General features: G+C 38.7%; 2 protein-coding genes across 5 annotated transcripts in view; both read left to right on the top strand.

The window, feature by feature from the left end:
- Nucleotides 1-6,430, top strand: part of LOC129718839 (facilitated trehalose transporter Tret1) — a 43,008-nt gene extending 36,578 nt beyond the window's left edge. For all 4 annotated transcript variants that reach the window (XM_055669957.1, XM_055669958.1, XM_055669956.1 and 1 more), the window contains exons 4-6: nt 3,461-3,646; nt 3,712-3,956; nt 4,023-6,430. In XM_055669957.1, coding sequence (XP_055525932.1) covers nt 3,461-3,646; nt 3,712-3,956; nt 4,023-4,796 — 1,205 coding nt within the window. In that variant the 3' untranslated portion in view covers nt 4,797-6,430. The remainder of the gene's footprint in view (nt 1-3,460; nt 3,647-3,711; nt 3,957-4,022) is intronic.
- A 762-nt stretch (nt 6,431-7,192) lies between these two features.
- Nucleotides 7,193-26,148, top strand: part of LOC129718841 (facilitated trehalose transporter Tret1-like) — a 99,325-nt gene continuing 80,369 nt past the window's right edge. The window contains exon 1 of the mRNA XM_055669962.1: nt 7,193-7,554. The gene's annotated coding sequence lies outside the window, so the exon portion shown is untranslated. The remainder of the gene's footprint in view (nt 7,555-26,148) is intronic.

Here is a 26,148-nt window from a genome sequence, read left to right as displayed (position 1 = left end):
AGTTCATTGAAACGATGGATTCTGCCAGTCTTTTTGCCTTTCTCCTAGAAAGGTATAGCAATCACTTGCAAAACCGAAGATATAAAAGTGCTCCAAAGGGCCGAATGGCATATATCACTCGACTCAGCTCGACGAGCTGAGCATTTTCTGTATGTGTGTCTGTGTATGTGTGTGTGTGTGTATGTGCAGATTTTTATTCTCACTCACTTTTCTCAGAGATGGCTGGACCGATTTTCATGAAATTAATTGCAAATGGAAGGTCATGTTGTCCCATAGGACCCAATAAAATTTTATTGTAATCGGATTTTTAGTTTAGAGGTTATGTATCAAAATGTAAAAACAATGACACATCATTATCTCTAAAACCACAAAACCGATTTGAACAAAATTGGTTTCAAATGAACGGGCTAGCTGGAAAACCCTTTACTTTTGAATTTTATAAAGAATGGACATGTGGTTTAAAAGTTATGACAAGAAACGTGTTTTTAGGACTGTTTAATCTCACTAATGTTTCTCAGAGATGGCTGGACCGATTTTCATGAAATTAATTGCAAATGGAAGGTATTACCCCATAAGACCCTATTGATTTGTTTTGCAATCAGATCATTACTTTGCCTGTTATGTTTAAAAATGTGAAATCCAGCTATGAAAAGGAACATATTCCGAAGACTAATTGGACTCACTCACTTTTCTCAGAGATGGCTGACCCGATTTCCACAAAATTAGTGTCAAATAATAAGTCTAGCTGCCTCATAACACCCTATTGAATTTTACTGTAATCGGACTGTAATTTCGTCAGTAATGTACCGAAATGTGAAAATCACGAAACTTCATCATCTCAGAAACTACACAACCGATGTGATCAATATTATTATCAGATGAGCGGGCTAGTTAAGAGTTAACTGATGATTTATGATTGAACACGTGGTTTCAAAAAATTTTGGCAACAACGAAAGTCTATTATCTCAAAGATTACATGACTTATTTGAACATAACTAGTGTCATACGAACGAGTCATCTCTCAAACTTACAAATAACAAACTTCATAACAATTTGTTATGTGGCTCAAAAGTTATGGAAAGAAAAGATATTTAAAGACTATTTAAAACTATACCTGCTTTGATCGATATAGAGGCCTCAACATAATTTAAATGTGGTATCATACTATTTGAACGTTCCAAATTCATTGATTCTTTGCGTGTTTAAAATCTGCAAATGCACGACGAATCGGCCATAGGATATGATCAAAGACTAATAACAAATCGTATAAAATGATTGGTTTTATCGAAATGACAACATCCTTGACTTTTGGCTTCTGTACATCGTTTTAATTCTGAATATATTCATATTGGGTGGTATTCGGTCATTTTCTGCAGATTTTCTGGCATCAATCTAACCCCAGAAATACCCATATTGGGAGGTATTTAGTTATTTAGGTTGTTTTCCAGAAACTAAAAGTGGTCGTCTTTACACTAGTAAGTAAGAGCAATAAGTGTTGTTGTCTGGTCCCGTTTACGTGTCTGTTCTATCAGTGTTGTATGGTCGTCTTTAAGTTCAAAATGGTGTCCAGGGTCAAAGTAAATATCCATATTGAGTATTATTCGGTTATTTTCAACAGTTTCCTAGAAGTTGCCATTTAGCAATTTAAAATGGCGCCTGAGGTCAATTGTTAGCTCCTTGCATCATTCTGGTTCCAGAGATACTCATATTGGATAGTATTTGTTTATTTTAGGCTGTTTTTCACAAACCGGTAGTCGCCATCTTTGATTTCAAAATGGTATTTAAGATAATTTCTGGCCTCTGAGTGTCATTCGGGTTGAAGAAACACCCATATTGGGTGTTATTCGATTATTTTCGGCTGTTTCCCAGAAACCTGAAGTCGCCAACCTAGAATCCAAAATGGGGTCTGTGGTCGATTCCAGCTACTGTGTATCATTCTAGATCCGGAGGGAGATACTCATGTTAGACGGAAATCGGCCATTTTTGGCTGTTTTCCAGAAACCAGAAGTTGCCATCCTGCAATTCATAATGGTGCCTGAGGTCAATTTTTAGCTTCTTGCAACATTCTGGCTCCGGAGATACTCATATTGGGTGGTATTTGGTCACTTTGGGCTGTTTTTCAGAAACCGAAAGTTGTCATTTTGGACTTAAAAATTGCCTGTGAAATCAATTTCTGTCATCTGGGCGTAATTCTGGTTCCGAAAACATTCATATTGAATGTTATTTGGTCATTTCCGGCTGTTTGCCAGACACCGGAAGTGACCATCTTAAAATTCAAGATTGTGTCTGTGATCAATTTTTAGCTTCTGTCCATCTTTAATGGGAATCGTCCATTTCAGGCCGTTTTCCAGAAACCGGAAGTTGCCATCTTACAATTCAAAATGTTATCTGAAGTCGATTTGTGGCTCCAGTGCATCATTACGGTTCCGGAAATACCCATATTGGATGGTATTTGGTCGTTTGCCGCTGTTTTTCAGAAACCGGAAGTTTGGATTTCATGATTTTGACTCCATTTGGGATTTCATGATGGCATTTGAAGACAATTTCGATCGATTTTAGCTCTTGTGTATCATTTTAGATCCGGATATTGTTATATTGGGTGGAAATAGGTCATTTTTGTCTGTTTCCCTAAAACCGGAAGTCGCCATCTTACAATCCAAAATGTTGCCTGAGGTCGATTATGGAACAAATTTATTACCACTAAAAACATTCACCTGCCAAATATGGTTCCATTTAGTTGGTTAGCTCTCGAGATGTGCAGAAATTTGTGTTTCATTTCCACTTCCAGAAAAAGGAGGGGCGTCCAACTATAATGGACATATTTGTTACCCCTTAAAACATCCACATGCCAAATTCGGTTTCATTTGCTTGGTTTGTTCTTGAGTTGTGCTGAAATTTATGTTTCATTTGTATGGGACCCCTCCCTTCCAGGAGTGGGAGGGGTCTCAAACTATCATAGGAACCTTTATCGGCATTATAAACCCCTACATACAAATTTTCACGTCGATCGGTTCGGTAGTTTTTGAGCCTATATGGATCAGACAGACAGACAGACAGACCGGACTGCATTTTTATATGTAAAGATAGATACAACATCCATGTTTTAGAACCTAAAGAGTGAATATACATTTATTGGATTGAAGCGTTCATGTAAATCTATTTTTACAAATAAAAGTTTGAATAAGAAAGGCTGGGTCTGACCGCTAGGTGGATTAATATAGGTTTTTTAACGGCAATCAATTTGTGCTTGACACAATCAAAGTGTGACTGACTTCAACCTCGATGGGATTCAGTAACCATTTCTCTCGAGTATGTGCAGTAAAACGTGATTTATAACACAATCGCCACTGTTTGTACAAAGCTATTAGAAACTTGACATTGAGTGTCTTTTATTTAATCTCAAATCAAATATTTTACTAATGATCATTGACGTTTGTTTTGTTGTTTTTTTTTTATCCAGGATCATGGGTTGGCTCTTTTTTGGCGGTAGGTGCCTTTTTTGGTGCACTTCCGACTGGCTTTCTGGCAGAGAAAATTGGCCGCAAGTACACCACTATGTCACTAGCACTACCATACCTGGTCAGTTGGGCCCTCATAATTTTTGCCACAAGTGCAGAAATGTTATACGCGGGAAGATTCCTCATCGGTAATCAGCCAGGAATTATTTTAGAAAAAAATGCTATACATTGACAATTGAACTTTTTTTTTTAGGTATTGCGACTGGTGCTAGCTGCGTGGTTGCTCCTATGTTCATCTCGGAAATTGCCGAAACGTCCATCCGCGGAGCTTTGGGTGCCTTCTTTCAGCTGTTTCTCACCGTTGGCATTCTTTTCGTGTACGCCATCGGTCCGTACGTATCATGGACTACGTTGAGCATTTTGTGCGCTATTTTCCCAGTACTATTGATTGTCGCCATGCTTATCGTGCCAGAGAGCCCTACATATCTTGTGAAACAGGTGAGTTCTTATCGTGAAACGAGACACTATAGTAGTATCGATTATTGTTATTATTGTTGATTTCAGGGTCGGCGTAGCGACGCCGCTGTTGCACTCAAGTGGTTCTGGGGACCGAACTGCAATACTCAAAATGCGGTTGAAGCAATACAGTCCGATTTAGATGACGTGAAGGGCGAGGCGAAAGTGTCGGATTTATTCACGAAAGTTACCAATCGGAATGCACTGTTCATTGCATTGTTACTAATGTTTTTCCAGCAGTTTTCTGGCATTAATGCGGTCATCTTTTACACTGTGCCAATCTTCCAATCTGCTGGGAGGACGATGGATCCAGCAATTTGCGGCATTGTAGTCGGAGTTGTCCAGGTATTAATGACATTTGTCTCCTCGGTCCTGATTGATAAGGCTGGCCGTCGAATTCTTTTGCTGCAAAGCAGCTTCATCATGGGCTCCTGCTTGATTGTTCTTGGGGTATACTTTAAACTGCAGAATGATAAAGCGGACGTATCCGGAATCGGATGGCTTCCATTGGCATCGGTTGTGCTGTTCATAGTCAGTTTTTCGCTCGGATTCGGACCAATTCCGTGGATGATGATGGGTGAACTGTGTGCTCCGGATGTAAAAGGACTTGCTTCGGCACTAACAGTAATGTTCAATTGGTCTCTGGTTTTCTTGGTTACTAAGACTTTCGGTACGATGCAGGAGTATTTGGGATCAGATTGGACATTCTGGTTCTTTGGTTTTTGGATGATGGTTTGCACATTATACGTCTTCATTAAAGTACCCGAAACCAAGGGCAAAACAAATGCGGAAATTCAAGCCATTTTGAGCGGTAAGAACTAAAGCGCTAAATGCAGAGCAGAGACTGGTAATTGAACATACACAAGCCAATAGGGATTTTACATTGAGAGCGCTTTATTTGTAATGTAAGTGTTTAGTTTAGAGGTTAAAAAAAAAACAATTTTGTACATACTTAAATTTTACGTTTATAAGTGGCAAGTCAATTCGGATACAATTAGCAGCATCTTCCGCAGTGAAGGGCAAGAATCGCTAAATTTATTTATTGTTTTTTTAATTTTTCGTTGTCGTTTGACGCATGTGAATTTTAAGGCCAAACACAATATTTGTGCTTGTTTTGTGTCTTTAGTGTTACGTGCATGTAATCATCGGCTTGATGATGTGGCGTATTTCCGCGAATACTTTCAAAAGCAAAAGCGAATAATCCTGTACAACTAATCAGTCCAGTTGAAAAGCAAAATTATTTCTAATCGTTATGTTTAGAGTTTACAAATTTTAGGCAGATTCAAAATTATATAATTCAAATGCAAGTTATACTACACTGGTAGCTAGCTTAATGGGAAACAGTACAATTATATTAGAAAATCCACAAAACAGAGCAGCTTACTAAATTAGTGTGAAATTGTTCTACAAAGATCCTTCCACAGATTGGTCATATCAATAACAACATACACAGCCACAGTACCAAACTAAAAACAATCATTATGTCTGTACTCAAGAAATGAAAAATACCTCCAAAATAAAAATCGAGATTTTATGTTCCGGATCATGCCTTCTGTTTATCAGATCGCAACGGTTTTCAACTTCTAACATACCTTTAATTAAGTGCCATATCACAACGAGTTAAAAGGGATATAGTTTCCTACAACAGATATCGTTCAGACAGGCTATTTATTACAGTATACAGCTTCAATTGAGTCATTAACGAAATTAGAAAAACATAAGCTTGTTTGGTGCCGGTTTGAGAGGAAACAATACGTACATACGATATTGGAATTTACTGATAATTGATGGTAGAGTGGCGTCAAAAGTGTTAGGTGCGGCTCAAGTTTTCTACGAACGGAGAGAAAATTATCCGCAGAGATGTGTCAGATGAAATTTCAGAAGAGTAAAATTCATTATATATTGGCTCTGTTATTGTAAGAGAAAGAAAATAAATATAGGTGTGCGTGCTCCATTACTTATGCGTTTAACATTTATAGGCAGTTTAAAGTTCGCGCTTACTAGGGGACGAATCTGAAAGTTTACTTCTGGTTAGTTCGGTGTACGCAATTAACGTCGTTAATAACTGAAGGTTCAAGATTGATTCCTTGTTCACTCGAATACGAATTTAAAATTTCAGTTCCTAAAACAAGCAATTGAATTTAAAAGATTCGTCTCCATCCGAACTTTTTGCTGCTCCGAAAACTGATTGAACATCTCAAAAGTATCGATTCGAAATGTTGGAGCGCATAAAAACTTAGAACCCAAAAAATTGACATTCTAACTGAGAACTGTAGGTACGTGAAGGGCATACGAGAAGAAAACATTGTTATTTAGATTTGTTATTGGATATACACTACACACATATACCCGCCATATGTACTATGTAGAGTAAGATATTTGCAGGTCAGTGGACCGTGGAAAGTAAAACAGAAATCATTGACGTGAAATAAATGATCATGGAAGATAAAGACTAATTTGAGCTTCATTTTCATTATTGATATTTTATAATATGCGTGTTCGCGGCGGAGCGAAAGCAGAAACAGCCGTGCTCAAGAACTGACAATATCGTTGTTTGGTATAACCTTAGAAGGTCCCCTGGGTGTACACCCCACCAGGTCCGGTAATCGTACGAAGAAAATCAATCCTCTGTCGACATTTTCGTGTCAAATACCTAATATGACAAGCCCAGGTGCATTTAGAGTCGAACCTGACCCCGAGATATTTGGCGACTAAAAGCTGAGAGATCGTTTTACCCGTTAGTAGGAGCCGCAGCTGAGCTGGGCTATGTTTCCTAGAAAAAACAACCAGTTAAGTTTTCCCCGGATAGAATTCGACACCCAGCTTAAGAGCCCATTAAAATAAATTGTCTAAGGTATCTTGCAATAGGCCTTGCAGATTAGCTCTGCTTCCAGTTATGGATACAACGCTATCGTCTGCAAGCTACCTTAGCGTGCATGAATTTGCAAGACATTCATCGATGTCATTGACGTAAAAATTATGTAAGAGAGGGTGTTTGGTTTGGTGCACATCATTCAATTATAGCAGTAGTACTAAATTCTTTTAATCCACTGAACTCTAAATTTATACATCCTCTTCCGAGTTCTTTGTTCTAATAAAAAGGAGAGGTAATAGTGCTAAGGGAACTCTAGCTATAAGTCATTTCAAATCGCATCGTTAAATAGAAAGGACCTAATCTTAATGTTCTCGCGTTTAATTCAATCGTCCAAAACCTCGTGGTTGCCTCGCAATACTTTCGTGTCTATCTTTCGTTTCGTTGAGCCACATTTATTGCGAGTGGCCGGTCAGAGTAAAGACAAATATCAAACAGAGGTGCCGAAACCCGGAAATTCGTATCGCCCGGTAGAAATAACGTCGCGTCGTGCTTGTCGAAGTGTGTGAAAAAATAGTGTCGATAACACATCTGCCAATTGCTCTGCTGCGTTAATCTTGTCGGGCTCAGGATCGCAATCTTCGTCTCAGGGATAAGACGAAAACCAGCACCCACGTGCCAAGTAATATACGAGGTTTTATCTCGTGTCGATATCGCTACACGTGCATTGTACAATATCACCACATCTTAAAGAGTTCATCGGTACAGGTAAGAGTACGCGAATAACATCATTACTTCGATTTTATATCGTAGTTTCGAAAAAATGACCCCAAAACGAAAGGGTCGTCCGGCAGGTAGTCGGTAGGTTGTTACGTAAAAGTGCAACTATATTAGGTTCCGCTAACCTAATAAAAATCTTTAATGATAATTTTGAGTTCGAATAAGCTCCCCAAGTTAAAATCCGTCTAGAATTGCTAGACGATTTATGGAAACAATTTTCTGATGTGCAGGATGAAATAGAATCCTTAGAAACCTTCGATCAATATGACGAACTAGAACTGTCAGAAATGCGCGTGGTTTTTCATAATACATATGTGGAATTAAAATCATCGCTCGTTAGTAAATTGCCCCCCGAACGTGCCAATGATAATTCTCGTGATTTCCAACCTGTTACTCAGGTATCTCTCTCTGTTCGATTACCAGAAATTAGAAATTTCGATTACCAGCAATTAGAAATGTGGATAGAATTTAGAGACATATTCAAATCGCTTGTACACGGCAATCTTCATTTGACGTCAATCTAAAAGTTACATTATTTAAAGGTAGCACTCAAGAGTCAAGGGTGAAGCACAGAGAATTACTTCCGCTCTCGAAATGCCCGCAGACAATTATATCGTCGGGTGGAGATTTTTGGAAAATCGGTATAATAATCCAAACCTACTAATAAAACCTAAATTAATCCACCTAGCGGTCAGACCCATTATTTGTAAAATTATTTGTAAAAATAGATTTACATGAACGCTTCAATCCAATAAATGTATATTCACTCTTTAGGTTCTAAAATATTAATGTTGTAATCTTTACATATAAAAATGCAGTCAAGTCTGTCTGTCTGTCTGATCCATATAGGCCCGAAAACTACCGAACCGATCGACGTGAAAATTTGTATGTAGGGGTTTTTGGTGCCGATAAAGGTTCCTATGATAGTTTGAGACCCCTCCCTTTTCTGGAAACTAATATGTCCATAATAGTTGGATGAAACACAAATTTGTGCACATCTCGAGAACTAATCAACCAAATGGAACAAAATTTCACAGGTAAATGTTTTTAGTGGTAACAAATATGTACATAATGGTTTGAAACCCGACTCCCTCTTCTATAAGGGAGGGATCCCATGAAAATGAAACACAAATTTCGCACAGCTCAAGAACCAGTCAAGAAAATACAACCAAATTTGGTATGTGAATGTTTTTAGAGGTAACAAATATGTCCATAATGGTTTGACGCCCCTCCCTCTTCTGGCAGAATATGTTTCTTCACAAATTTCTGCACATCTCGCGAACTAATCAACTAAATGGAACCATATTGGTAGGTGAATGTTTTTAGTGGTAACAAATATGTTCCATAATCGACCTCAGACAACATTGTGGATTGTAAGATGGCAACTTCCGGTTTCTGGAAAACAGCCGAAAATGGCCGATTTCCACTCAATATAATAATATCCGGATCTAAAATAAAACACAAGAGCTAAAACCGACCACAGATAGCATTTTAAATTCTAAGATGACGACTTCCGGTTTCTGCAAACAGCAGATAATGACTAAATAACACCCAATATGAGTTTTTCTTTAACCAGTATGCCGTTCAAAATCCAGAAATTGTCTCCAAATGCCATTATGAAATCCAAAATGGCGACTTCCGGTGTCGGAAAAACAGCGGCAAATGACCAAATACCACCCAATATGGGTATTTCCGGAACCGTAATGATGCACTGGAGCCACAAATCGACTTCAGACAACATTTCGAATTGTAAGATGGCAATTTCCGGTTTCTGGAAAACAGCCTGAAATGGACGATTCCCATTAAATATTAGTATTTCTGGAATCAGAAAGATGCACAGAAGCTAAAAATTGATCACAGACATAATCTTGAATTTTAAGATGGTGACTTCCGGTGTCTGGCAAACAGCCGGAAATGACCAAATACCATTCAATATGAATGTTTTCGGAACCAGAATTACGCCCAGATGGCAGAAATTGATTTCACAGGCAATTTTAAAGTCCAAAATGACGACTTTCGGCTTCTGAAAAACAGTCCAAAGTGACCAAATATCACCCAATATGAGTTTTTCTTTAACCAGTATCCTAAATACCATTTTGAAATTCAAGATGGCGACTACCGGTTTGTGAAAAACAGCCTAAAATAAACAAATACTATCCAATATGAGTATCTCTGGAACCAGAATGATGCAAGGAGCTAACAATTGACCTCAGGCACCATTTTGAATTGCTAAATGGCAACTTATAGGCAACAGTCGGAAGTGACCGAATATTACTCAATATGGATATTTCCGTAAACGTAATGATGCATAGAAACCAAACATTGACCCTGGACACTACTTTGAATTTAAAAACGACCACTTTTAGTTTCTGGAAAACAACCAAAAATACCTCCCAATATGGGTATTTCCGGTGTTAGATTGATGCCAGAAAATCTGCTGAAAATGACCGAATACCACCCAATATGAATATATTCAGAATTAAGGCGATGTACAGAAGCCAAAAGGCGAGGATGTTGTCATTTCGATAAAACCAATCATTTCAAACGATTTGTTATTTGACTTTGATCATATCCTATGGCCGATACGTCGTGCATTTGCAGACTTCAAACAAACCGCAAGGAATCAATGAACTTGGAACGTTCAAATAGTACGACACCACATTTAAATTATGTTGAGGCCACATATATCGATCAAAGCAGGTATAGTTTTAAATAGCCTCTAAATTTCTCTTCTTTTCATGACTTTTGAGCCACATAGTTGTTATGAAGTTTGTTATTTGTAAGTTTGAGAGATGACTCGTTCGTATGACACTAGTTATGTTCAAATAAGTCATGTAATCTTTGAGATAATAGACTTTCGTTGTTTTATTAACAATTTAATACATAACGGTTGCTTAAGTTCGATTATAATCAAATGAACTACGAACGTGTAGGGCAGCCAAACTTTGAAACCACGTGTTCAATCATAACGCATCAGTTAACCCTTAACTAGCCCGCTCATCTGATAATAATAGTCAAATCGGTTGTGTAGTTTCTGAGATGATGAAGTTTCGTGATTTTCACTAGTCGGCACATTACAAATGAAGTTACAGTTCGATTACAGTAAAATTCAATAGGGTCTTCTGAGGCAGCTAGACCATTCATTTGACATTCTTCAGAACACGTTTCTTTTCATAACTTTTGAACCACAAGTTCAATCTTTATGAAATTCAAAACTTAAGGGTTCTCTAGGTAGCCCGTTCTTTTGAGATCCATTTTTCAAGGAGAAAGGCAAAACGGCATATATCCGCGCTCTTCTCGGTTTCTACTCTGAAACGCGAGTCATCGACTAGTTTATCGTATTTATTAGATCAATTCGATCGTCATGTGAGTGTACTGAACCAGCTCGAAAGACCCAATCAATATTGGAATTCGGTCCTCGTCGAAAGTTAAAGTGGATCCAGTCGTATTGAAAGAATGGGAAAAACAATGTACAGAGAATGAACGTCCTACGTATGAGACACTCGTCGCGTTTATACACAAACAAGCTCGAACACTACAATCTATAAAGCTATTGCATTCTGAAATTATATCCCAAGACGCAAAAATAACCCAAAAACCAAGACATGCGACAAGTTTCGTTTTTACTGAACCATCCAATGATGCCCTATGTGCAAACAAAGCCATCCTATCTATCGTTGTGAACAATTCAAATGTCTATCTCCAAAGGACAGATTCGGTACAGCTAAACGGTACAAACTGTGCATTTATTGTTTAAACGGGTATCATTTAGCTAAAAACTGCAATTCCGCGTGCTGCAATGTATGTTCGAACCGTCATCATACATTTTTACATTTGCCATCGAATACTGAAAGGCTAATCGACAGTGGAACTAGTGTGATAAATTCGAACAAAGTAGTGAGATCGCCGCATCTAATCGACAGTGGATTGTCGCAACAATCACTGACACATGCCGGTCAAACAAAACCCACCGCATCGTGCGCGCACACTTTTTCAACTCTACACGCTACAAATGAGTTACGCGATGAATTCAATGAGATCCATCGCGATGAAACCACACAGATGAGTAAAAGCTCATCCAAGCTTTCGTCTCAACACTCCGCTCTAGATAGCCGTGAAGTGTTTTTTTATCTACGGCAGTGGTAAAAATAAAAAATGTTTCGGAATCGTTTTGTTACGCTCGCGTTGTTCTCGATAGTTGTTCGCAGTGTAATTTTATTTCGGAGTCTCTGGCTAAAAATCTCGGTTTGAAACGTATTTAAATCAACATGGACGTTATTGGAATCGGTCTCGGGACAATGCGAATAATAAAAATGAACGAAGTAAATATATCGTCGCGTGCTAAGGCATTCAGTATGGTCGTGCGATGCCTGATAATTCCAAAAATACCTGCGATTTTGCCCAGTATAAATATCAATATTTCAAATTGGAATTGGAAAGATCACTTTAAAAGAACCGTGGCGAGGGATGATAGTGGACGCTACGTAGTACGTTTGCCGGTGAGAAAGGAACGATGGCCTTTGCTTGGCGATAGCTATTCGATTGCACATCAACGAATACAAGCAATGGAACGGCGGTTTAGGGTTGACGCAAACATTCGTGACGACTATCGACGGTTCATGGACGAGTATGCAAGATTAGGTCATATGGAATCCAATTACATTCCAGGTAAATTAAATTTCTTTTTACCACACCATGCGATACAACGCCCTGATAGCTCCACCACTAAAACCCGCGTAGTTTACGACGCGACATGTAAGGGATGCAATCAACATTTAATAAATGATGTGCTCCATGCTGGTTCTTCTGTACAACCATCTTTATTATCAATTGTAATAAACTTGGAATGCCTATCGCAGATATTGAGAAGATGTTTAGACAAATGTGGATCGATCCGAGAGATCAAGATTTGCTCCAAAGCGTATGGAGATCCGATTTTTCTCACAGTATACAATCTTATCGTCTTACCACAGTCACATATGGCACAAATTATGCACCATTTCAAGCGACACGGGTCCTTAATCAATTAGCGGAAGATGAGGGGTCGAAATTTCCGCTTGAAGCGAAAATTTTGACAGGAAGAACCCCAAGTAACACACAAAACATGTTAGAAAATAAGTAACAACGAAAGTAGTCATATAAGTGTACTACAAGCGCAATTGAAAACTTGTGTTACTATATTGTGTTTGAAATTGTTTTTCATCGGTAATACAACCGCATTTCTAAAACAACCTCGTTTCTTCTTGTTTTGGAGATGTTTTCAATAACATGAGTTCAAGAATGACAATCACTATCACTTAGTCTTTTCGTAAGACATTACACCATCTAATAACAACACTACGTACCTGTAAAATACTTTTCCTTAGTACAATAGTCGTAGCATTCAACACCCAACTTAAATTACTTGATCAAAATAATATTTAAATTATATAAACGATTTCTATATTTATTCGAAGCGCGTCAAAACGCGCCATCAAAAGATAAACAAAACGCTTGCAGTGTAACCAATATCACTTCAGTTTTTTGTTATTGTATATTTAACAACGTTTTCTAGTTTTGTTAGATTTTATATCCAGATAACTTTGAAACTATGCGAAAATAATTTCAATATTGTAGCGAAAGAAACAACTCTTTTTGAAAGGTTGAATATTATTTTTTGTCATCATTTTATAATCAATTAAAACTGCCACTGATAAAAGCAGTTGTCGATCTAGTTGCACTGCGCAGACACAACAAATTTGCGCATGCGCTGGTTAAAAGTTGTAATAGCAACAGATTTGCGCATTGCCGTATTAGTACTTGAGATGTATTTTGCCACTTAATTATATCAAGTTGGCTTGCTTTCATGCAGTAATCGGTAGGGGAGGATTGTACAAAACGCACCAGTTGAGCATTTTCGCGATTTACAGCGCTTTAAATCAATTCAAAGCGAAATTGAACGTGCAGGATGATTTTAGGATCTATTTATTGTATGTTTATGACAAAGTTTATTATAAAATACTCGATTTCAATGTCTTTTTTGATAAAAATTACCATTGCCGCCAAACAAGCCCGTGACCAAAACGCACTACAACAAAGGTCAGTATGCTCCTAAGCAGGTGGCTAATATGCCACTAGCAGAAATCAGCACGCGGAGTAAGAAGCGCCTGAAGTCTTGAAAGTAAAATCGAAAATAATGGAACATGCTCTAAGTTGTCAAGCAATCTCCTGCAAGCTCTTCATAGTGCATTCTGCCCCAATTTTAATTTTGATTGTTTTTAAATAAAAGTTGACGAAACTTAGTGAAATAATTTGAAATACTCATAGTATTATAAACTCCAAAAGTGTATAGGTTAGGTGAACCATAGTTTTTTGTATTATTTACTAGTCAGTTAATCATAAAAGCTTAAATAAAATTCATGAATAATTACATGTTGGACAGAGCCACAGCCAATTGCACAGTTTTTTTTTTGAGTATTTTAGTCGTTATGGCACACTTTTTTATATGAGAACTGCAGAGAAGCTGGGTTTTATGAGAAAAGCGAGGAGTTTCGTCATAAAAAGCCACATGTGTAATTATTTTGTTGAATTAATAGCATGGGCCATCTTACCCAACTGGTGCGTCTTGTACGGCTCTCCCCTACTTGTTCTACTAGCCTCCATGTTTTGCGCTTTTCTGGTGATATTGATGTCATGGAATAGGTAACGTCAACTATTCTATACCATCGTGTGTTACTTGGGTATCTATGTCGATGATACGCTGACCGGCTCAGCTCAAAAATTTACTCCAGTTATGAGGTTTTAATTTGAGTAAATGGTGCACGAATGATATCAGAGTTCTTCGTCTAATTTCTTCCGAGTTAATACCTTTACCTAAAGCAATAGAAATTGATAGATCCCCAGCGGTTAAAACACTTGGTTTATTTTGGCATCCTCTCGAAGACCAATTGAGTTTTAAAGTAACACAACTGCCAGAATTATTCACTGTTACCAAACGTATCGTGGTGTCAGAAATGGCACAGCTCTTCAATCCATTAGGTTTAATTGGTACAGTTGTCGTTTGCGCGAAAATGTTTATTCAAAAATTATGGGCATGCAAACTTGGGTGGGATGAGCAGCACAGGATATGGCCAATTGGTGGATGAACTTTAAATCAGAAATTAATAGTTTGGTCAATCTTATCTTCTGAGCGGGGTTATGGTTGCTGGGTACACGTCTTGTCAACGGATACTAACGGTAACAGCACAAGTCAGTTACTAACATCTAAATCTCGAGCAGCCCCTCTCCGAGGATTTACTATACCGCGGTTAAAGTTGTGCGCCGGATTAATAGGAAGTCGCTCAATAGAACAGCTGTTAAAATCAACACAATTTTCAGGCAGTGTAACATTTTGGACAGACTCCACCATTGTACTTCAATGGAAAACGTCTGCTCCGCCTGTTTGGAACATCTTCTTATCAAATAGAATTGCTGAGATATAAAGGCTTTCGGAAAAATCATTGCTGGTGGCATGTTCCATGTGAGCATAACCCAGCTGATCGAATTTCTCGTGGCGTTAGCCCGACAATCATTATCAATGACAAAGTGTGGAGGTATGGCCCGAACTTTCTTTCTGAGCCAAAGAAAAAGTTGCCAGATATGAAGGTAGTTGAAGTAGAATACTTCTCTCAGAAAGTTCGGCTACATAGGGGTGTGAAATGAAAATCTAAAACCGAAAAAAGTGAAAAATATGTCCAATTTCAAACGCTAATAAATCGGTTAGTATTCGATGGATTTCCTTCGTTCTTGCAGCAATAGATTGGAAAATCTTCTAAGATTCTTCCCAAAATAAGATAATTGTAATTTTATTATTCACACTATTGTACTATTGAAAATAGTCAAGCCTTGTCAAATCGAAAAATTCGACCTCTGATTGGTCGTTATATGCTTGCTTCCCAAGCACGGTCGACAGGATCATATACCTTGCAATTGAAAACATGCTATTTGGCCTATATAAGAGCCTGTTTCAGCCGGAGCCGCTCATAATAGTTCTAGACAGCGACAACAGCAGTCGTCCTTCCTTAGCAGCAGCACTAGCCCTGTGGTTGGTCACCACGTCTCAGGAGCAGCGCGGTTTTTCTCAGCGTGTGTCGCCAGACAGCCATTATTCCCTCCGTGTTGGGGCAGCATGGAGATTGCCATCAGGAAATCCAAATTTGGAAATCAAAATGCCTTTTTCAAGGCAAATAAACAAGTCATTGAAAATTAATAATTTTTGTCAACGCAAGCAAGCATTCTGTGTTGCATCCTAGCAATTTAAATCTGTCGCACCCGTCGAATTTACTGAATGTGAAATAGCTTCCACAGTGCATGTTGTCTGTGTATCTTGGTTCCCCCAATGTTAAGGCAGCTCAAAAGTTGTAATCAGTAACCGATTTTGTACCGCAAAATTCTTTTTTCAAGGCAAATAAACAAATAATTGAAGGTTAATAATTTTCTGGCATCAACACAAGCAGACATTCTGTGCGAGATGCAATCAAATTCTGTTGTAGTTGTCTAATTTTTACTTCTACTTTATTTAGTAAACCCCCCACTGTAGGGGCAGCGCAAAGGCTGCGATCAGCATGACCAACTTTGAATAACAAACGGTTAACGTTTATTCACTAAAAATTCATCCAATTCAAAACAGGTTTTTGTCTGAGCACAATAATTTGCACAAAAAGACATTAAAAATTTTACCGCATTATCAGACGCGTTTCTCCAGTCATGCCTCGTGAACGTGAAGGTTTCCTATCACAGACATAGATTTCGTGCTCCAGCACGTTACAACACGTGGAAATTGTCTTTTGAAGTAGAATACTTCTCTCAGGAAGTTCGGCTACATAGGGATGTGAAATGAAAATCTAAAACTGAAAAAAGTGAGATAAATTTCAAATGCTAATAAATCGGTTAGTTTTCGATGGATTTCCTTCGTTTTTGCAGTAATCGATTAGAAAATCTTCTAAGATTCCAACCAAATGCATGAAATTGCAATTTTATCATTCGAACTATTGTACTATTGAAAATTCTTGAGCCTTGTCAAAACACAAAATTCGACCTCTGATTGGTCGCATTCCCAAGCACGGTCGGCAGAGTTATGGACCTAGTAAATTGGGAATGCATCATTTGGCCTATATAAGAGCTTCATCAGATAATAAACAAACATTTCATCGGATATTAAATTGAGCAACTGAAATTTGAAGAACACAAATGAATATTTGAAGAGTTAATATTTTCTCGTTTTGCGCTATAATCCAAAGTTGATTATCTTCATCTTCATGCATACTCTGACTATTATTACGTGTTTGCGTCGCTTAGTGTTTTGCTACGGTCATGCAGAACGCAAATAACGGCGCGATGCGATTCGGCAAGACGAAATCTGTTGAAATGTATAGCTCTACTTCGCCTTAAAAAGAGCTGTACATTTCACCACGGTAAGGCGAATCGCATCGCGCCGGCATTCGCGTTCTGCATAACCGTAGCTTTTGTTCCATTCCCGTTTAATGATTTCGTAATAAATGTGCATATTACAATTCGGCAGCACTTCAACTTCTCATTTGCACAAAATTTAAAAATATTAAATGAACTTCATTCAAAATATCAAACAAAAAGAAATTACAATACTGCCAATGAACGGTCAACGTTTATTAACTAGAAAAAATGACTGACACGCAAGCAGCCGTGTTATTATTCTTGTAAAAGTATTCTACTTCAACCTTGCGGTCGTGGCTTTGCATACAACCTTCTAGTGATTTTTTTTTCCCTCGTCGGATGAATTCGAAATAAATGAGCGCCGCTCAGTCTTATCACTATTATCAAGCATAGGAAACGAACACAAATTTAACCATTTCGATAGTTTCTCTCGTCTATCCACACTGTTGAGAGTAACAGCATATTGTCAGAGGTTCATTAGTAATTGCTAATTGCTATGACGCAAGATATCCCATATTGTTGGATAGAGATCACCCACTTACCACTTTGATTGCTCGGTCGCTCCATTTCCAAGCGCTTCATTCGGGCCGAACTTTACTGTTATCAATATTAAGACTAATTGGGAAGGTGGTTACATTCCATAATCCCCAAAGTATCGACGAACCCGTGGTTCAAGGAGTTGGATGTAGGTCGGGATTTCATTTGATGCCCCGGCTTATGTCCAATCACTATAGATTTGACGCGCATCTCCGTCGTGTTGGGCTCGGGGAAAGTGGTATCTGTGCCTGTGGTGAAGGTTATCACGACATAGAGCACGTTGTTTGGTCATGCCCTGTACACCGTGACGCCAGGTCTAAATTAATAGTTTCCCTTCAGGGCGAGGGTAGACAGCCGGCTGTTCCTGTTCGTGATGTCTTGGCGAGCCGTGACCTGTCCTACATGTCCTTTATATACATCTTCCTGAAATCCATCCACGCCCCAGTTTAATCCTATTCCCTTCCGCCTACATCCAACCAAACGACAAGTACACGTTAAGACCCCGGATCCGGAAACAGCAACTAGACCCGCCATATACTCTCAGGGCCCGAGGGAGACAACCCAATATGCCAGTCCGTAATATCTTGGCCCAGCAGCGGAATAAATTTAATATGCTGCTTACCTATGGCAATGGAAAACCATCAAGCATCAAATCAGTGCTTTTAATGCAAAACATTCTAGCTTTAAGTTAGGTTTAGTTTCAGCTCGTAGTCGGCAGCGAGGATAAAAAATTTGCTTTTAGTTATTTAGATACTTTAGAAAGTATGCTACCAGATATAATTGGCGCCGTTAAACATTTGTGCCGTGTCAAATAAATTATAGATGAAGAAAAAAAAAACATTAAGACTACGCTACTGGCTACTACGAGGCAGAGAACTAGTTCGAAGAGTAGGGTAACGGGGGTATTTTGGCCAGCTTTGGGAAGTGTTCGCACAGTTAATTAAAAACAAATACAATTTTTCAACATAAATACCTACTCTATTATACCATTGTTAAAAGCTATGTGTCTATTTTAATATACACCGTTCAACAATGTAATATATTGAAAAATATCCTAGAAATATCAAAATTTCTACGAAGTACTAAAAACATATTTTGGTCCACCAAATTTTTACTTTGGCCCTCCTTTGTATCTACAGACATATATGGAAATAATTCGGACTAATTATATTAAAGATAATCATCGGTATTTTTAGAGCAAAAATAGTGGGTTTGAGGAGAACATCCTTCTGCTGTGAATTTTTGTAAATTTTAGGAATCTGAAAATGAAATGATTTGGCTTATAGCGGTTTGACAGGCATTCTCATCAAATTTCATTCGTTAAATGTGATAAATAAAGAAGTAATTACCTGTAAATTGTCACAAACTGCTTCTTTGTTCACGTGCAACGGCCGAACGGTAATCAAGGGAGATGTCAAAACTTGGCATGGCCAAAATATGTTTGCCTCAGAAAGAGGCAAACATATTTCGGCCATGCGTTTAACCACATTTTCAACTTTTTCCAGCATGTTAGAGTATACAAACTGTTTTTATGACATTTTATTGATGTTACTACAACAACGAATTGTTTCAAAAGCATACATGTTTGTTACAATAGCTTCCGGACGTTGACTTGTATATTACCACTTCCTCTTGACTTTGGATTGACTCAGCCATGACTTTGAATATGTATGAACTAATTCCAAAATAACACTACCTAGAGCCAGTTTTTCGCCGAAAATTATAGTGTAGTATGATTCTTAGGTGTGTTATTCAATGTTGCATGCATAGTTTTCTAATATTCATTGAATTTATTAGATAAAATGCGTAAAATGTTACCGGGTGGGCCAAAATATGCATGTGGGCCAAAATACCCCCGTTACCCTAGTTCACAATTGCATTCATTGTTTCCGTTGCAACACTCGAAGTCAAGGGTTCATTACCAGCTGTTAGAATAACACCGGCTAGGGTCTTCTCCAATGCGGGATTAGACTATTGTGGACCATTTTTAGTTCGACCGGTAATAGGTATAGGTAGAGGGGCTTCTGTGAAGGTATATGTAGCTTGCTTCGTGTGCATGGCAGTCAAGGCAATTCATCTCGAGATTGTTCACGATCTGACAGCACAGTCTTGCACAAATGCAATCAAACGTTTTGTAGCAAGACGAGGACATGGAATAATTTTTGTTGAGAGCAAGATATCACCTTCCATCACATTCCAGCTCGTTCCCCTCATTTCGGTGGGCTCTGGGAAGCAGGAATCAAATCCTTTAAATATCATTTCCGCCGAGTTCTTGGATATAAGAACTACCGCTGTTGGCGTAAACAAAAACCCCGTCTTCATTTCCCTTAGTGCTTAACCGGTTATTCGTCGGACATAGAAAAAAAAGCCTATTGTCGGACATAAACTAAACTGGCAACCCGATCTAAACTCAAAAGTGACAGGCATAGATCAGTTGCAACTAATCTATCTATCTAACTAAACTTCACAATGCATTGCGTGCTCATCTAGGCACTCGTGTCTTCAACGCAATTGACTCACTCATCAGAGGACCGTTGCTGGTGATAATTTTGTTCAACCTAGAGATGTAGGAAATGACGCGACCTGCTCTGCTCTGGTAAACACTTCTGTTAATAATGACTCTCATTCTTTAGCTTCTACACTCGAACACCCCACCACTACCGAGATCTCTGTATATTGCCAAAATTTAAACCGCATGCGAGGCGCTCACAATATTAACGAAATTCAAAAAAATGTACTATCCTGTTCATTTTCTGTTATTTTAGCAACCGAAACCAGCTGGGATGAGGGTGTTCGCAGCGAAGAAGTCTTCGGTTGCCGATATAATGTCTATAGAAATGACCGTAACTATCAATTATCTGAAATGAAATCCGGTGGTGGTGTGTTGATTGCGGTGTCAGTAGACTTTAATTCAGCGCTTATCGACACCATTCAGTTTAAAGAGTTCGAACATGTTTGGGTGAAAGCAGAACTAGCAGGAGAGACACACGTATTTGTCTCTGTCTATTTCCCTCCAAATAATGCGCGGAATGAAATCTTTGAAAAGTTTCTTCATGTTGTTGAAAATATTGCATCTAAGCTGTTACCTGAAGTAAAACTCCACATATACGGTGATTTCAACCAACGCAACATTGATTTTATTCCGGACATCGATAACCATAGCATTTTACTTCCTATTATTGGCGAAAATGAAACGCTGCAACTTCTTTTTGATAAAACCTCTAGTCTTGGTCTTAATCAAATAAATCATGTGAAAAATGGACAAAATTGTTATCTAGATCTGTTAATGTCCAACATTAGTGAAGACTTTTGTGTGACGAATTCATTACAACCATTATGGAAGAACGAAGTTTATCATACAGCAATAGAGTTTTCTTTATTTGTGCATGCGAATAAAAGACCTGACGAATATGAATTCGAAGATGTTTTTGACTTTCAGTCAGCAAACTATGATGAATTAAAACATAAACTAAATAGTATCAACTGGCAAGATGTATTGTTTGAAGACGGAAACGTCGATTCGGCTATAGAAAATTTTTATAACATGTTATCTGATTTATTTATTAGCGAAACACCATTGAAAAGAATAAGACGTCATGGCAATTCCAAATACCCAGTCTGGTACAATAGACAAATTAAAAACTTAAAAAACAAAAAACAAGAAGCACATAAAAAATACAAAACTCATAAAAATCGTGATGCTTTAACAACTTATCTTAACATTTGCGCGAATTAAACGATGCCATTAGTAACGCGTTTGAAGAGTTCACATTAAAGACTGAGCTTGAAATCAAATCCTGTCCAAAAATTTTTTTCAAATATGTTTAATCAAAGTTAAAATCTGAAAATTTTCCTTCAAAAATGCAACTGCATGACAAAGTTGAAGAGAACCCGGCATACATCTCTGATCTATTTGCTGATTTTTTTCAACAAAATTAAACAACTTTCTCCGAATCTGATCGTGACTATACATTCTTCACCAACTTTCCTGAGTTTACCAACTATTTCAATATTGAACATGTCAGCGCACGCGAAATTGAAGATACTTTAAAAGCTCTGGATGCGTCTAAAGGTCCGGGACCAGACGGAATTCCGCCAGCATTCATGAAACATTTAGTTAAAGAGCTAACTTCCCCACTGTTCTTGATTTTCAATATGTCGCTGGAATCCGGTTGCTTCCCGAAATTCTGGAAAAACGCATATCTAGTGCCTGTGTTCAAATCTGGTAAAAAAACCGACATTAGCAACTATCGAGGCATAGCCATTCTTTCCTGTATACCTAAGCTTTTTGAAGCAATAATAAACAAAAAGTTATTCCACCAAATAAAAAATAGAATTACCCCAACGCAACACGGTTTTTTCAAAGGGCGCTCAACAACAACTAACTTACTCGAGTTTATTAACTTCTCTTTGAACGCAATGGATAAAGGTAATTATGTTGAAACCTTATATACTGACTTCAGTAAAGCTTTCGATCGCATTGATATACCCCTGTTTCTCTTCAAGTTACGAAAAATTGGAATTCATCCACAATTACTCAAATGGATTGAATCGTATTTGACAGATCGTCAACAAACAGTCAAATTTAAAGGTACAATATCGAAACATATTCAGGTTACCTCAGGAGTTCCTCAAGGCTCTCACTTGGGCCCTCTACTATTTATATTATTTGTAAACGACATCTCCTTTATTCTAAAACATGTAAAAATTCTTATTTATGCCGACGATATTAAACTTTTCATTGAAATTAAAAACGCTGATGATGTAAATATTTTTCGTAACGAGATAAAATATTTTTACATTCGGTGTAAAAAAAGCCTTCTTCAGCTAAACGTTAAAAAATGTAGTTCGATGGCTTTTGGTAGAAAAAGAAACATGCCAAGCAATTTGATTTCCTTAGGAGATCAGGTAGTAGAGAAAAGTGAACGAGTTAGGGACCTAGGAGTCATACTCGACTCAAAATTAACATTCACTGATCACTACAATACAATTATTAATAAGGCTAGTAACATGCTCAGTTTTATAAAACGTTTCTGCTATAATTTCCAAGATCCATACACAATAAAAACACTTTATAATTCCTATGTCAGGTCACTTTTAGAAAACGTAAACGTAAACGTAATCTACGATGGACGTCATTTCCCCTACCATCATATGACGAACGCTGCAGACTTATTGACATCCAATCATTAAAAGCCCGTCGTGAATTCGCAATGATGTCATTTGTTAACGATATCGTATCTCAACGTGTCGACTCACCCGAAATATTATCAAAACTCAATCTTTATGTACCTTCTAGAAATTTACGAACTCGGACTTTGTTTTCTTTAAATCATCAACGAAACAATTATGCTAAATACGGGCCAATTAATCAAATGATGTTAGTGTATAACCAACACTGTGAAGCAATTGACTTTTCTATGTCGAGAACTAAATTAAAACAATATTTCAACTCAACGCGCAATTTAAATCGATAGAAAACATTCATTGTAATAATCCGTCAAGTGAAGAAATTATTATTCAATTATGTATAAACTCTTTTTTTTTTGCTCCCACTAGTATAAATAGCATATAGCATGTAAGTTAGTTTTTAAACATATGTAGTCTACTTTTGTTTGACGAAATAAATAAATAAATAAATAAATAAATAATGATTAGTGAGCTAGAGACGTTTTTTATTTCCATCCATTCCCCCAATTGCAAATTACTTATCTGCCACACTAGGCAAAGAAGAACATTGTTGCGGAACATGCATCTATACACGTTGAAGACATTATTTGTAAGTACATTTATGTTAAAGTACACCTAAAATTAAGCAATTAAAAATTACAGCTTGAAGCTTACTCCGATAGAACAAGGAGTTCGACTCTGAGAGGTCCGAAACAATTTCCGTTCCAGTAACAAACTTCAAGAAATAATTAATTCGCATTACCGGCGTTATTGCGTTAATAAAACAAAATGGCGGAATCACACGTTAATGCCACTGATCCATCTGATGCAAGCAGCAATGATCGCCATTGCAAAGTGTGCAACCTGCCTGACGAGCTGGACAAGATGGTCCAGTGTGATGGGTGCAATGCCTGGGATCATTTCTTTTGTGCTGGCGTGACTGATAGCATCGCTAATGAAAGTCGAAGCTACTATTGTCAAAATTTCGTTCCAAGAGCTCCTCGTTCTTTGTCCACCTCGAGATCAACCACCGCTAGTACCCGTGAGGCACGAATTCAACTCGAATTGCAGCGCCTAGCTGAGGAGAAGGAGTTAAAAGCTCAGGTTATGACAGAAAGAGAGTCTCAGGAAATGCAGGAGAAGGCCCTAAAGTTGGAAAGAGAGAGGAAAAATAAGGCAATTGCTGACAGGCTATCGTTGGAGGCAGAATTCATCAAAAGGAAATATGAACTGCTCCAGTTACAATTGGACGAAGACAGTGAAAGTTCAAGTGTGCGCAGTCGGCGTAGTGCAGTACTAAACACCGGCAAAGTTCAAGATTGGGTTAACAGTAGAACCGATGTGACCCTGGGCACCAATACTGGTATTAGTCAATCCACTGGGCCCACGTCACAAGCTGTAGAACCCGCGGCACTAGTACCGACTTCCGAAAGCTCGAATAACCTATGCGGCGATCATCTGGTTTCTCCTTTAGTGGCATCGATCCCAGCCCAATCGACTCCACATTCCAACAAGGTTAATGAAGAAGTTACACAACATCAGTCGGTTGTGACAGCTCTCACCGCGATCATGGATACAGTTGCTGCTCAGCCGACGACACAAAGCACAATCGGACGTGGTGCCTCCCAGCAGTTGATTGCAGAGACCGCTACAACGTCACCGGCAATGGCGCTGTCTACAGCAGCAAACAATCAGTTTAGTGGTGGTTTAAAATTACACAATGATATTGTACACGAAAATTACACGAGTATAGGGCCTGTAGGTTATCAAAACGTAGCTACAGATTATAGGGCGAATTATGTGTTTAACAATACTGGGTTACGCTATAATACACAACCGATTTGGCCTGCTCAGTCATGTTATACTGGTACTGGTTCAGTTCCTCCGATGGGTTGGAACTGTAATTCTGTTACGGTTTCAAACACTCCGTTGACTGCAGTTGCAGTATCCGCCCTTCCCCCTTCGTCGTTACCCTCGATAAACGCATGGTCGAACAATACGTCTCTGAATCGCCCGTTTGTTACAAGTGTTCCGAGCTACCAAACTCCCATATTTTCGGTTCCCCAAGCTACTAACCCAGCCACGCGATCGCCTACAGGACCGACCGCTCAGCAAATAGCAGCTCGACAAGTCGTCTCGAAGGACCTTCCCTCGTTTTCTGGCGACCCAGCCGAATGGGCACTCTTTTGGAATAGTTACATAGGTTCAACTGAAATGTGTGGGTTCACAGATGCTGGAAACCTCGTACGATTGCAGCGATGCATCAAAGGAGAGGCTAGGAAAGCTGTCAGCTGTTTTCTACTTCATCCGTCACATGTGCCTGAGGTGATTAATACTTTGCGAACACTGTTCGGTCGCCCGGATGCCATAATAAATTCGTTACTTAACGAAGTTCAAGCCACTCCAGCTCCCAAACCGGAAAAATTAGCAACGCTAATAAATTTCGGACTTGTTGTAAGGAACCTTTGTGCCCATCTGGTAAACACTGGCCAAGAAGCGCATTTGGCAAACCCCACTTTACTACAAGAATTGGTCGATAAATTGCCAGCCAACATGAAGGTCGACTGGGCATTGACTAAGCAGCGGTATCCAGTTGTAGACCTCCGTATCTTTGCGGAATATATGAGCGTGATTGTTTCGGCCGCCAGCAGCGTTACGTCCGTAGTGGAGCCGTGTGCACAACGCACAGAGCGACATAATGGAAAAGCCTTTGTCAATCCCCATACGTTGGAAAACGTCACCGATCGGGAATATACAAATGTCGATGAATCATAAAGGCAAACGGCTAGAAGCGAGCGCCCATGTATGGTATGCCAGGATGTTGGTCATAAGCCAAAAGACTGAACCGTGTTTCATCAAAGTTGCCTAGCTGATCGGTGGAAGATCGTAACAGACTTACATCTCTGTAGACAGTGCTTGTTCCCTCACGGAAGGTGGCCTTGCAAAGCTCCCCTTTGTGGCGTAAATGGATGTCAGCAACGCCACCATCGTTTGCTTCATTCTACCGAGCAAGCAGAAAATGTGTATGCCAGGGCGGGAACAGTCGCCGTCCATCATAATGCGCCTCTACAGACACTCTTCCGTATGATTCCGGTAACATTACATGGAAATGGAAAATCTGTCGCAACTCTAGCCTTTCTGGACAGCGGATCAGATTCTACTTTAGTAGAAAAGTCGATTGCCGACAAATTGGGACTAGCCGGTCCTGCAGACCCCCTCTGCATGCAGTGGACGAATGGAGTGAAGCGAACCGAAGTGAACTCTCGTCGTGTGCGACTTTTTATATCCGGAAACGAATCAGGCCAACAGTACGCTTTGAATGGTGTTCGTACGATAAATAGCTTGGGTTTACCTCGTCAATCAATCAAGTTCGAAGACTTTGAACGCGTTTTTCCTCACCTGCAGGGATTGCCGATAAAAAGTTATAACGAAGCATCTCCTGGAATT

Source organism: Wyeomyia smithii, chromosome 1 (assembly GCF_029784165.1).
Source record: "Wyeomyia smithii strain HCP4-BCI-WySm-NY-G18 chromosome 1, ASM2978416v1, whole genome shotgun sequence".
In the NCBI taxonomy this organism is placed as follows: domain Eukaryota; kingdom Metazoa; phylum Arthropoda; class Insecta; order Diptera; family Culicidae; genus Wyeomyia; species Wyeomyia smithii.
The sequence above is the reverse complement of the archived record's forward strand: the minus strand, read 5'-3'. Positions and strand labels throughout refer to the sequence as shown.